The 14,268-nt window shown below is 48.1% G+C and overlaps 1 protein-coding gene across 1 annotated transcript; it reads left to right on the top strand.

Annotated features, from left to right (window-relative positions):
* The first annotated feature begins 259 nt into the window (after window positions 1–259).
* Window positions 260–11,452, top strand: LOC130575724 (cytochrome P450 3A29-like). The gene is made up of 13 exons (XM_057369829.1): window positions 260–395; window positions 1,233–1,326; window positions 2,419–2,471; window positions 3,574–3,673; window positions 4,056–4,169; window positions 4,749–4,837; window positions 5,430–5,578; window positions 6,061–6,188; window positions 6,486–6,570; window positions 6,714–6,874; window positions 7,050–7,276; window positions 8,711–8,873; window positions 10,291–11,452. Exons 1-13 carry the CDS (start codon window positions 325–327, stop codon window positions 10,384–10,386), a joined length of 1,530 nt encoding a protein of 509 aa, XP_057225812.1. The 5' UTR covers window positions 260–324; the 3' UTR covers window positions 10,387–11,452.
* The last annotated feature ends 2,816 nt before the right edge of the window (window positions 11,453–14,268 follow it).

Genomic DNA, 14,268 nt, shown 5'->3' with positions numbered 1-14,268 from the left:
TTGTACAAACGGCCCTTTCAGCAGCTTCCAGCGCCAGCAGCGGGCACCGAACCGCGATCAGGGGAGACCCTGACCCGAGAGACCCGCCCGGGGCCGGGCCCGGCCCTGAAGCACAGCACTGAGGGACAGCCCTGAGGAACGGCCCTAAGGGACAGCCCTGAGGAACGGCCCTAAGGGACAGCCCTGAGGAACGGAACAGCCCTGAGGAACAGCACTGAGGAACAGCCCAGGGGAACGGCGCGGGCGGGAAGCGCCGCCTCCCTCACGTGATGGCGGGTACAGACCCACACCGGGACCGCCAGGAGCGGGCGGACAGCGGGCACCATGCAGCTCCTGCCCAGCTTCTCCCCCGTCACTTGGCTGCTCCTCATCGCCTTCCTGTGCCTCGTAGCCCTGTAAGTAGAGGCCGGTCCCCTCCCTGAGGGACCGGGCCGGAGGAGAGCTCGGTGCCAGCGGGGTGCGAGAGAATCAGCGCTGAAACCACCCCCGGGACACAGCGAGGGCTGCGGGGACCCGCTGCCAGCGGGAAGGAAGGAGCGAGTTGGGCTGCGCGGGGAGCGAAATTAAAGGAAATCCTTGATTTTTTTTTTTTTTTTTTTTTTTTTTTTTTACTTTTCCCAAGGAGGAGTAACTTCCGGGTGTTTCAGGACAGCAGCGCCTATGGCAGCCTTGCACTGTGCCAGCTGGGAGTAGAGCAGGGTGGTGCTGGAGCTGCTGCCGGCAGAACACCCCGATTAAGTAGTTCTGTTGGCAGAACTTGGGCTTATGTGGCTCAAGAGAGCTGTAGTGAGCTATACAGGCAAAAATTTAATTTTGCCGCGGTAATTTATGGCCCTGCTGTGCCGCTGTAGTGCGGCCACCTGAGCATCGCAGGAGGTCTTTGCAAAGACAARCACAAGGGCAGGCCTCAGCTTCAGAACTCAATCCTCAGTCACCTGAGTCGCAGTTGATCTCGGCAGCTAAATAAGGCACTTGAACAAAGCCMTGAGGTGCCCAGGTACACTGGTTTKCCTAGGCTGGRCTGCAGCTCCTCTCAGCCCTTCCATCAGAACGTACCCCAAGTGATCCTGCAGTTATTGCAAAAAGTATCCTCAGCAGGGCTGCTGCTGTTCCGTAATTTCAGCTTTCTCTGAGTGATGGGARCCAGTTATTTAAGCAGTTCCCTGTGCTCAGGAAGAAGTATCTTCTCTTTTCATTGAATAAGTGCTTCTCACATGCTCTTTGATCGGCAGCTATGGGATATGGCCTTACCGGACCTTCAAGAAGCTGGGCATTCCTGGCCCACGGCCTCTCCCGTTTGTGGGAACTTTCCTGGAATACCAGCATGTGAGTACCGGCAGCTGCTGCTCTGTAGCTGCCTTAGATCTTCCTTGTGGCTGGTGCTGTTTTTCCCATTCTTTGGGCATCTTTGTCCTTGATTTAGTCGGATGAAAATTATACTCTTAGGAAGCTCTTTGGACACACATAGAACACAAAAGTTCGGGCTGACATGAATGAAGTGTGCTGTATTTTAAAGCTACTTTGTAATTTAAATTTTTAGTWTCTCCCTTTGTTCCTACCTGCTCTCAAGCAGCTGAAGTTCTGTTAGAAACAAAAAAAAATTGGAGAGATGCCTAAGACTGCTGTTTTCTGGGAACTGCCTATTTCTTTGCTCTTTTTGCCATCAACATGAAGAGGCTGAACTAGCCCCAGAAATGTTTCATCCAGCTACTTGCTTTTGGGTCTGCTTGAGACTGAAACAGACAAATAGATTTTTAAATAAAATTCAAGTATTACCAGGCTGCTAGGCCTTATCAAATAACGAGGCAGTAGCTGATCCCAGGTAACTGATTGCAAACACAGAACAAGTGTATTGGCTTCAATAAAAGAGGTGTTTTACTTGTGTTTGCTGGGTTTGCATCATGCATGCTACCTCTTACTAATGGTTCAGTTAGTGTTACATATCCCATAAGTTTCATCCTTACATGTAACATCAGTTAAAACCCTAATGGAAACAAAATTAAGAATCACTGTTCATTCCAGTTCAGTAACTGCAGAGAAAGATCACATGAGGACAAGGCAGCAGCAGCTCTAACTTGTTGAGCTGAAGGTGAAAGGACACCCTGGGATCCAGTTCTGCCTCCTAACTCTGCTCACTAAAACTTTGTGCCCTGTCATACCTTGTCTTCATTACATTTTAGATCGGTTGGCTGGTAGAAGTTGAAAGTGCRTTTTTCTTTTTTAATCTCTGCTTTCTTTTTTCTCTCCAATGCAAATATCCCCTAAGCATCTGCGTGATGCTTAAGAGGACCATGCACCTCCCAACCTCAACCTCTGCCACTTACAATGGGGCTGTGGGATGTCCTGTGCTACCAGCTGTGACCTGCTTTGATTACTCTTCACTGGCAAACTGTTCATTTCTCCTTTCTTCTTTTCCAGGGAGTCCACAATTTTGATGAGAAATGCTTTGAAAAGTATGGAAAAATCTGGGGGTGAGTTTCTGCAGAACAAAGCTACCAGTTTGGGGTGCTCCAAATAGAATGGAAAAAGGTACATTGCCATCATGTCTCTCAGCACTGTAATTCCATCAGAGACAGCCTGGGAAAATTGAGGTTCACCACTGGGAAGGTCTCCACCCATCTCTCCAAGGCTTCTCTCCTGTTGGGATTTCACTATTGTGTGGGGCTGGGTTGGTGACGGCYGGTTTGAGGGGTCATTTGTCTGCATAAGCTTTGAAAATCACCTCCACTGCTTGGTGTCAAACTGAGCCTCCTGCCTTTGAAGCTGCTCTTCTGTGTGTCTGGAGCAGAAAGCAAGCTGCAGGCTGCCACGGTGCTTTTCATCTTGCTCCCTGCTTCTCCCAGAGCTGGGGCACGAGCTACCTTTCAACCTGCCTCCCTGCTCCCTGCACGGAGCTTGTTTTGTGCAAGGGTCTCTTATCATGCTTCTGCTGAGAACCTCTCAAACCAAAACAAAATTGCTCTGCAAAAAAATCCTGGGAGGCTTCATGAGACCTGGTGCATTTTTTCAAAAGATTAAATGTTCACAAGCTTCTTGAAGATGGCAGCTTCCCTCAGCTGTGGCCCAAGGCTCCCTGCCCTTTAGCCCACACCATGACTTTTAAGTTTTTCTGTCTCTGCTGATTGGAAAATGGAGGAGACAGATGAGTTTTTTGCCTCTCAGCACCTTGTAGACCAGGCAGGAAATCTTTTTCCCCCACAGGTGGGTTGTTTGGCAAGGATTTCTTGTCTCCAGCCATCCGTAGTGGAAACAGTTCAGACARCCCGAGTGCAGGAGATCAACATCGTGGCCAAAAGCTGCCTTTTATCTAAACCCACACAGTTTTAGCAACCCTTCAGTGCCACAGACAATTGCTAGAAATACTCATGCTGCCCATCTTTGTTACTTTCTTTACCTTTCTCCTGTTTTACTACGTGGTAAAGAAGTTTCAGCCTYATCCTTTTGGCTGTTTTGTCAGAGGGACTCAAGTGGCCCAAACCTTTTGTGCTATGGCTCTGGCCACGGACTGATCAGGCTGCTTTTGCTCCAGCTGACCATGAGGGATGGACTGACTGTGGGTTTCTCTTGGCTTAGGTTTTATGATGGCAGGCAGCCTGTGCTGGCTGTTTTGGACCCTATCCTCATCAAAAACATCCTGGTGAAAGAGTGCTACAGCAATTTTACTAATCGCCGGGTAGGTACCTATTCCATGCTTTGCAGAACAGAGCACATGCAGCAAGAAAGAAGGAGTTTCTTCTTGGTTTCCATTCTCTGAGCCCTTCAGCAAGTACTTGCTCTCTGTTGTGCCCATTTATTGATGTYACCAACATCAAAACTCTGCTAAGRTGGTGTAGGGGYCACTCWGGCTGGGACATTGGGCCRTCAGCCTGGATGTGCCTTAGGGCTGATGTCATTTATCACTCTTAGACTTTTGCTTCCATTTCTGTTGGTTACTGGTTGAGGTAGAGCTGACATGACTTCAGGGGCCAAGTCAACAGTCCATGGTACGTTTTTCTTTGCATTTCTGTCACGTGGAGGGGACAGACACTTCACCTGTCTCCTGTTCTCCTGTGCAGAACTTTGGTCTGAACGGAATCTTGGAGTCAGCGCTCAATGTGGCTGCAGATGAGCAGTGGAAGAGGATTCGTACAGTGCTGTCTCCAACCTTCACCAGTGGGAAGCTGAAGGAGGTAAAGCACAGGCCACTGGTACTTTGCATTAATAACTGGAGGAGAACTGGGCTGTTTCTGAGTGCAGACCTTCTCCTCAAATGGGGAAGTCTCCCTGTTTGCCATGTGATCACCTGCACTGTTGGTACCATTCAGCAAATACAGATCTGTCTGCCACCCTGGGAGGGAGTCAGGAGAAAGGGTTGGGGGATGAAACAGCAYACGAGGTGCTGCAGGCTGAGGCTGTTGGCCCTATGGCCTGTATGTTCATCTTGCTAAAGACATCACTCAGACCATGGCTGTCCATTTTCCATGCGCTCAGGAGCCACRTTCACTCCCAGCTGGAGTGGATGCTTAGCTGCAATGGGAGCTGTGTGTGGATTTTTGGAGAAGAGCCTTTCTCAGTCCTAGTCAGATGAGCTCTCTGGACAGATTGTTTTCTCTCCTATTAACAATGTCTGAGGCCTGGAAATGAGAGCTTCCCCTTGGTTGCCCYTCCTCCCCAAGCCATGCATGGCAAGTGGCAGATGGCAGCATGGCCCAGCCTTGTTTGGTGGCAGGGAGGGTCAACAGTGCTTTCTGCTTTGGTTTGCATTTCAGATGTTCCATATCATTAATCACTATGGTGAAAAATTAGTGAAAAACATTGAGAAGAAAGTGGCTAATGATGAGTTCGTGGCTACGAAGGAGTGAGTAACTGTGTGGGGCTGACAGCAGAGGGTTTGTATTCACTGTGGGGAAGGGGCTGTTCTGGAGAGCTTTTCCATGCTGCACCATAGATCCCTTGAAAGCTCTGGAAGCAAACTCCATCGCAGTCTTGGGCATAGCATGTCCTTCAGCAGCAGGCTTGCTGTGTTCTGCACTTTTCAAATAGGAGAGCTGTGCCCTTTCCCCAGTTCATTTTAGTGGGGATGTATTTTGAGGAAGGAAGCTTTTCCCTGAATTTTTCCAAAAGCTGCACGAGATGTGGTATTTCTGGATGTCATTTTCACAATCTCTCTTACACATGTGAATCAGAATACAGTTTGCTGCCCTGGACTGCAGTTCACTGCTTTCCAGCTATGGCTTAGGTTTTTGAAGCTGAGAAAAATTGGGGGAATGAATGCAACTGGGAATATTTCAGAAAATAAGATGATGGTTACTGCCAGATCAGGACAGACCTATTATGTTACAACTCTGCATTAAGAGAGATTCCCTCTAACAAGGATTGTTCCTAGATGGGCTCTTATTTACTGCTGTTGCTGAGTTCATYTCATTCACTGTCTCTTCTTCTCTACTCAGCATTTTTGGAGCTTACAGCATGGATGTGGTGACCAGCACTTCTTTCAGTGTCAATGTTGACTCCATGAACAACCCAAATGACCCCTTTGTCACCAACATTAAGAAATTTCTCGAATTCAGTTTCATAAGCCCTGTGYTCTTACTYTTAGGTATGAMAAACCTCATCTCATACAGTCCTGARTGGATRTCAAAGATGCTGCATTTCCTGGTAGCTCCCTTAGTAGCTTTGAGTCYTTTTTGCCATATGGGAGATGCTCAGCACTTTGCAGGATTGGATTTACAGTCTCAGATCTGCAGAAATATTTCCCTAGGCAAACCACAGCCATGATTTGTACAGCCCATGTGGTCTTGGCAGCATCCTCCTACTATGGGAGACCCTGTCTGCAGAGACATGGTGGAGAGCTGCTCTATCACACAGAGTTGTGATATAGTGTGGTATTATAATCATAAAGTAATGTATGGAGGAGATTCTTGAGAGCTATTGCATCCCAGCCATGGTTAGCTAAAAAGAGCTGGAGGCAACAAAAAGGGTCAGGGTCCAGATGTACAGCTCCTTTGTATGCTTTGTGCCAGTTTTRAATTTCTTGGGGCCCCTTTGAGCTCCAATACTTGGTCTCTTCTTTTCTTTTAGTGGTGTTCCCCTTTGTTCGCCCTCTCCTGGAAAAGATGAAGGTGACTCTGTTGCCATCAGATGTCATGGCCTTCTTCAATAATGTCTTCATGAAAATGAAGAAGGAACGGGAAAAGGGCAGCAGCACGGTGAGTCCAGTCTAGGTGGCTTCTTCTCTTCAGAAGTGGTGAGTGCAGGAGGGACCTTGTGGCATCTTCAGAAGTCAGTTGCTCTCTGAGCTTACCAAACCTGAGAAAGGCCAGAACCACGCCCTGCCTGGRTGTCCAAGTGAAGAAAGTATCTGTATTCATAGAGGGGCTCTAGCCCAGACCTCATCATGCAGTGAAGCCATGAGCTCTGAGTAGAGCCAGGTGTCTCCTCAGGGAGCTTGTACTGGATGAGGTTTTTTTCCTCTCAACCCATATATCTCTGTCTGTTTCTCCCAGGACCGGGTGGATTTCCTGCAGCTCATGATTGAATCACAGAACTCTGATGATGGCTCCAAGTCTGCCGAGACCAACTCGGACAAAAGTATGTCTTGATCTGTGTCCTCTCAGCAGAAAGCAGTAGTTCCTTGTCCAGTTAAGGGAGGGAGGTGGGGAGAGGATTGCAGTCCCAAGGGTTAACTACTGTAGTTTTCAGCTTCATGTATGTGCTTTTATCTCTTTTTTCAGCATTAAGTGATGAGGAGATTTTGGCCCAGGCTTTTATCTTTGTCTTTGCTGGTTATGAGACCACCAGCTCCACCCTCAGCTACATGGCCTACAACCTGGCCACCCACCCTGACGTGCAGCAGCGACTCCAGGACGAGGTCGATGCACACCTGCCCAACAAGGTAAAGGAGGCTGGGAYGATGCTGGGGTTGTTCCCAGCAGAGCCTTGCAAACCCTAGCTGGAAACAGTGGCAGAAGTGCTGGCTCTGATATTCCCCCTTCCCTGGAAGCACTGGGTGGATTGTAGGGGTGRGAGTTGCAGTGCTGTGTTCTCACCACCCCACTTCCATCTCCCAGGCCACTCCCACATACAACGCCATCACTCAGATGGAGTACCTGGATATGGTGGTGAATGAATCCATCAGGCTCTACCCTGCTGGGGGCCGGCTCGAGAGGGTCTGCAAGAAGACTGTGGAGATCAACGGTGTGACAATTCCAGAGGGAATGGTGGTCTTGATCCCAGCCTTYGTGCTGCACCGGGACCCGCAGTACTGGCCAGAGCCGGATGAGTTCAGGCCTGAGAGGTGAGGGTCATGTGGGGGGGATAGCTGCATGTTCCACCTCAGCCCTGGGAGTGGGAATGGCAGCAAAAGTGGGGAATGCATGATTATAACATTTAAATTAGGCATTTATCATTGTCTGACATCTAGTCCCAGCGTTACCGTGAGGGGAGTTTTATGATCTACATCCATAAACTGTGCATGGAATTTAATTAACTGCATTGAAGGGAGCAACAGTGAGAGCAGCTCCCAGCAGCTGTAACACTGAGGGGTTTATGGCCAGATATTAAAGCAAAAGCCATTGGGTGACTGGCACAATGCCCTGCAAATCAGCAGTGGAAGGGCAAAGATGGGTAGGAAATAAAACTTAATTTTTAACTCAAGTTATGAAGCAATCTTTGCTTAGGAGCTCTGTCAGACCCTGCGAAATGAGGCAATAGCCCAAGACAGAGCTGKGATACCATGAACCTGGTAGTCTCAGGTGGCCACCAAGGCATTGAGGCTTAGTCCAKGGAGAGCAGGACCAGACCTCTGCCCTTGCACCAGGAGCTGAAATACCCCTGGAAACTAATCCTGGTGTGGGGATGAGACAAAAAGTGGCAGCAGTATCAGGCAAAAGCTTTTATTGAGCCTGTGGTCAACCTGTGTTGAATTCAGAAGGAAACACTCAAATGGGAGTGCTCTGGCAATGGGCTAGGCTGTACCAGTTTCTCCAGTAGCCACATCCTTATTCCAGTTGTCAAGCTGGGCATGGGTAGGTGGACAGGAGCTCTTCAGGGCTCACTTGCCTTGGTGGAAGTTCATCAGAGGGATGTGCTGATGTCTCAGTAGTGAGATACTTCACTTCTGACTTAGCATGGCTGAGGTTCATACCTGGACCTGGCACACTGGGAATAAAAAGCTTTATGACATGAAAACTAACTGATCACTAAGAAGTATTACTGAAAATGCTCAGTGGCAAATTTCTCTGTGAAGCTGATTGTTCTTCCCTGTTTTTCATGAAGAGGAAAGAAATGGCTGGCATGTCTCAAAAGCAGCCCTGCCTTTAGTCACGCAGGGGGAGAACGTCTCTGTGTTCGCTCGGTCCTTTGATCTACGGGGAAGCTGTGGAGCTGTAGACCTGTGTGGTTTAGGGTTTGAAATCTGGGTTCAGTTTTGGAGCTGGAGAGGGAGTTGTGAGAAAAGAGTAGTTATGAAATCCATTAGCGTATTTCAGGTATTCCCAGGTCACCCAATGCACCTGGATCTGCACAACCAATTCTGAGCAGTAGGATGAAAGCAGAGGCATAAGGTATCTGTTCAGACAGAAATATGGGACTTAGCTGGATTCTTCTTACAGGCACAGAAACACAAAAAGCTTTTGCCTTCCCAGACCCCTCATCACTTCAGATTTGGAAGCTGACACATCCTGGCACATTAGATCTTGCTATCTGATTTTTTTTTTGTTGTTGTGATCAGGTTCAGTAAAGAGAACAAAGAGGGTATTGACCCCTACACCTTCCTGCCATTTGGGGCTGGCCCCAGGAACTGCATAGGGATGAGGTTTGCTCTCCTCRTCGTGAAAGTGGCCGTGGTCGTCCTGTTGCAGAACTTCTCGTTCAGAACCTGCAAGGAAACACCGGTGAGAATGTGGGGTGATGTCTCATTATCTTCCCTTGCTCTCACTGACATGGTCCAGGACCCCACTGAATGCTGCACACAGTACTGATGGGATGGGCCTTGCAGGGTGGGAGTGTTTGATGTAAAATAAAGGCAGGAGCTGTTGGAAATGATGTGTCAGTCCAGCCCTGCTGAGAGCAGGGCAACTCCCTGTGCCTCAGGCAGGCAGCACTTYGGTGTTTCCAGCCTGACCCAGCTCTGTGCATCACTGCTGCAAAAGGTTAGGCCATTATTACATTCTGTTTGTGAGGAGAGCTTGGGAAATCAGAGCAGAGGGGGCAACAAGTCACTCAAAGGACGTTTGTTGTAAGAAACAGAAAAATCCTTATTAAATTATTACTTGGCACGGGTGCTCAGCTGGAATCTCTGCAGATTCAGATTGCAGCTCAACTAGTAACCTGGAGGTGAAAGACTGTAATAGTCCATTAACAATGCAGTGACCTATCCACCCTCCCCCAAGTCTAATGACATTTTTCTAGTCCTCTGCAATCCATAAAATTGATTCTTTTTATAACTGCCTTTAATTAAAWGGAGACAAGTTAAATATGTATTGTATTATTGGTGCCCATAGGTTTATGGGGCTCTTTCAGCCCTTTTTTTCTACTGAAGGTGTCATGTACATCAGATCAGAGTGGGAGGGAAAAATTCATGCTGGAACATCCCTTTGGAATATGTATATGGAAGCAGCTCCAAGCGTCTTTGTTTAAATCTCCTGGAACAAAGCTTACTGGGATATGGTGGCTGTCATCCTTTCCTGATGGGAGAGCAGRCACTGGGATACCAGCAGCATCCATTGCTGGGAACACTTAAAACACACTTCCCTCCCCTACAAGATGACTCCCTCCACCACCCTCTTTAAATGTTGTTTTTGATGAGATTCCCAGCCTACCCCATGGAAACCTTTTCGTGTGAGGGATGCTTTTGCTTTGGTACTTGGTCTGAGCAGCAATTTTAGTTTTGCTCTTCCTGGAGAGCTTATTGYTCCTCCAGCTCCCATTATGATCTAGTTACCCTTAGCACTGACACTTGTGCATTAAACAAAGTGGCACTGCATGCCCCCGTTTAGCTGCAGYTCCCTGGGTGGGATTTGGCTGCTCCTCCCTGCACGTGCAGCCTGTTGATCAGTGCACCGAGCTCTTTGTACCGTGCCATGTGAAAGCCAGAACTCACCAACCAGTTTATCCAAAATCTGAGGGCTGTTAAACACCAGCTGGTGGCTGCAATAGTGATGGTGCTGCTGCAAGTACACCTGTGAGCTGGGAAATGCATTGAAAGTGAGTGGTAGCTGGGATGTATGAGAGCTGTAGGGCTCCTGTTGTCCTGTCTGTCCTTTTTCTCAGTTGACGTGGCTGTTTCATTGTTTTTCCCTCCTGCTCAAGATCCCACTGGTCCTGGACTCGAAAGGTTTCTTGCAGCCAGAGAAGCCCATTGTTCTGAAGATGGTCCCCAGAGCCCAGGCTGACCTGAAGAAGTGAAGAAGTGGGAACAGAGCAAGAGACTCTTATTTAATGGTGCCTCCTCCAACTCTTGAGAGGAGATCAGATTAAGGTGTGCGCTGTGGGAATGTCAGGGGTGCAACCCCCCCATTTCATGTAGGCTTGGCCCAGCACAATTACATGAGCATTATCCTAATGAACCTGAGCCCCAGATCCCGCTGTCCCCAATCACAATAGGCATTTTGCGAGACCCATTTGCACTTGAGTTATTTGGGCGTTTTTTTCYCTCTCTCTGAAGAGGCACTTTTCTAAGCAATTTGATTCCAGACACTGTCAGTCTCTTCTGGCAGTGTAATTTAAATCAAGATAGGGAGAGCAAATTGCACATAGTTAAGTAATGCTGCCATTGCTCCTCTTCCCACTGCCTGCTGGGTGACTCTGTGTATCTCTGATTTTATTCTCCTGGGAATGCAGAGTTGTCCAGGGCTATTTCCTCAGCTCTGTGCTATGACCCTGACTTGTGTTAAAATGGTGACGTCCTTGCAGGACTGAATGCCTGCAGCAAATTTTCTGAATCTGATTTAYTTAGATTGTGGCATGATTTTAGATGGCTTTTCTGTGATTCCAAGTGCACATGAGTTAACTGGAGGGGCCCAGAGAGAAGCAGTTACCCCTAACAACTGGCCATTTGCAGAGTGGGAGAGAAGTGTCCCACATGTGTTTTCTGATTGTTTGCTTATTTTATCGTGGGCCTGCAGCCATCTCCCATGGAAGGGATTGTCAACACAGGCACCATCCATACTGCTATCATGACACATTTTAGTCTGATTTATATTAGGTCACTGTTAAGACCAACTTAACTAATAATTATTCAGGGTGCAGCACTGAGAGCCTTCAGATGTCCTGGACARCCCTGTCTGGGAGAAAGGTGCCTTTGCCTATTACGAGCTTCAAAATCTTGCCAAACTTTGTCATTTTTTTACAGTCTAGGATTTTGTGTTATTCTTCCCAAAACTGCTGCTGGAATGCTAACTGCAATAAACAGTTCAGTTACAGTTTCTGTGACSAGCTGCTGCAACTCACAAGTTTTCTGTGCTTTCTCCGTACACAAGTGACTCCAGCTGTAGATCTCATCACCTTTGGCCTGGTGATRATGTCCCATCAGCTGAATTCCTCTCTTCTTTGGTGGGATCCTCACAAATCAGTGCCGCCAAGTGGACATAGAATCTCTCTTTATCAGTTCATCCTTCCTAATTCACCATGTGGTGCCACAAATCCCTGGGCACATGGTCTTGCTGCTCTCAACCAAGCGTTTTTCCTGCTGTGAGAGTGGAGGGGTTTGATTCCAGCATGTGCTCCATGCTGCACAGCAGCTGACCTCACACAGGGTTCAGAGTGCCCTCTGTGCTCTCCTGAACACCTCACCCACCTGCTCTGCCCTCCCACAGAGCAGTGTCTTCTGCTTGAGAGCTGATTTTGGCACTGGGTGAAGTACCTGCRTGCCCATATACATCAAACCCACTCACAACCATACATAGTAATGCTTGGATTCCTGGGAGATGAAAACTCCTTTTATCCTGGATGAATCCCTGTGGGTACCAGAAGTCCTGAGAGCTGCTTGTGGAGGTGCAAAGTTGAAGGTACAGCAGCCCAAAATGAACGTCTGAGCAGAGTCATTGATGGTGTGAAGTGATTCCTGTTGCAAAAGGAGCTTTATTCACTACATTGCAATTTTTATATTTCTTTTATATTCTTTTATATCGAGGTAGATGGATTATACATATGTTATTATATATTCTCTTTGTACTTACTCCCTATATTTTTAGAATTGAGTAGAAAACCTCAGAAGAGATATAATAACCTTTCTGCAACAAATTAAATCCCCCAGTGAAAGACACCCTTGACTGGAAGTGTAGGGGTGGGGTGAGGCTGCTTCTCTAGAGAGTCATCAATGGTGAGAGGGTTAGAAAATTTCCAGCAGCTCAGGCAGCYATGGCTTCCCCTTCTGCCTTCGTGACCTGCAACATTGCAACTCCCTTCTGCCACCAGTGTATAAAAGTGACAATTCATCTTGGTTTTCAGCTGTTGCTGTCCGCTTTTTTTCAAAGTCATGGCAGGGTGTTTGTGACAGCACGTGGACAAAATGTACAGGCAGTCAGACCCCTGGAGGACAAACAGCTGCAAAGTGCCTGTACCATCACAGTGGTTCAGAGAAAGGGGCATGGAAAATCCTCAGGTCTCTGCCTTGAGAAGTGACCGAGAAAATGAGGGTGACAAAGTCACCTGCAGTGTCACAGGTCAGGGATGAATTAATAACCTTGCTGGGGCAAAGGCCAGAGCCAGCCCAGTGACAGCAAGAAAAGGGTTTTGCCTCCTCACCCYGTGCCCATGTTGGAATTAATCACTCACACAGAAATGTCAACACTACAGGAAAACATCCTTCAGGATAATCTCTCACAAAGCTGTTTAACATTTTGGAAGTACACAGTTCACTTGGAGGTGTCAAAGGATTTCAGCCCCTCTCATGTCYGCTCAAAGACATCTTCATCTGCTGCACCCCATGAAGGGGACAGATCTGGGCTGGGAGCACCACTGTACCTGTGGAGAGATGGACACAGCACAGCCTCATCTTCCAGCACCTCCCCGGGGTTCTGGCAGGGACAAAACTCTTGAGTTGTGTCAAATCTCATTTTTGTTTTGCTGAACTTTGTGCTTAGAGCAGGAAGTACACACCTTTCTAGGTTCCCRGTTGTCCTAGAGGGACGTTTGCCAACAGATTKGGCTTTGGGGAGTGGTTTGGGTCASATGTTGCAGTGGGAAATTGCTTGGATGCAGGTTCAGTATCTGGGACACTGTTTTTTGAGTTTATTCCAGGCTAAGCAGCTGTTTGGGAGATCTTTTGTCAGCCCTCTCTGGTCCAATTTYCAGAGGTGATGAGCAAGCACCACTCCCCCATTCAGGGTGAATGGAGCTGTGCTCTTCCACAGTCCCATGCCTCCGTTTACCTGCACCTATAATTTTTTTTAATTATTTAAACTTAGGCAATAGTTACATTTGATGTGTGCCCACCATGCTTTGGTTCAGATCCCAGCAAAGTCCCAGAGTGAGAAAATGGATTCCCTTTTTGCGTACACTAAATTAGAAGTGCTTTAGGAGCTCACCTGACAGGCTCCAGCTGCTGACAGCTTGAAGCAAGTCCTCCATCCGCCCTAAAAAGCACCCAGGATGATTATAGGGCCCTCAGCTTGGACTCCTTTRCTCTGCATGTCCCCCTCCCATACCAAAGCACAGCTTCCCAGAGCAAAGAGGCTTCAGCTCTGYACCAGCTCCTTCTGGAAGGACAGTCCCCTCTCACGTGGCATCACTCAGATCTGGTCCTGCTCACTCCTTCAATTATTTAGGCTCCTTTCTAGCGAGAGCACCCACCTGCACTCCACAGGGTGCTCCCTGTCTGAAGTGCCATTGCTGTRGGCTCAGCCTGTGCTCGAGTGCTCCCAGGGCTAGGCCCTGGTAGACTAATCGTGCCTGCCACAATTTGCAAAAAATCTGAAGCTTTTCTGACCCTGGCCCTGCCTTGCATAGAGGTTGTCTGTATTATTGCTGCTGGTGCTGTACTGTACCTGCTGCTGAGGAGAGACAGGCCTCCAGACACCCKTATTGAATGCTCAATTCGGTTAAAATCGATGGGATAATCAGCTCACAGAGTCTGCCCAAAGGTCAGGAGGCAGCAATTTTTTCCTCCAGCAACTTTGGTCCTGAGCTCTTGTTCCGGTGTGAAGATTGCAAGCAGAAGCACTTCAGCAGGTAGGTTATCAAAGGGTTATGACTGCTGCTAGTTAGTTGACAGGCTAATGTGGCAAGTGCTTAACAAGGTCCCCTAAAGCAGGGAGGAGAGTTCTTGGCACTGCCCTAAAATGAGTG

Source organism: Malurus melanocephalus, unplaced genomic scaffold, assembly GCF_030028575.1.
Source record: "Malurus melanocephalus ecotype Western Australia unplaced genomic scaffold, MMel_1.1 scaffold_115, whole genome shotgun sequence".
Lineage (NCBI taxonomy): Eukaryota > Metazoa > Chordata > Aves > Passeriformes > Maluridae > Malurus > Malurus melanocephalus.
Note: the sequence above shows the minus strand (reverse complement) of the source record. Positions and strands in the feature narration are given on the sequence as shown.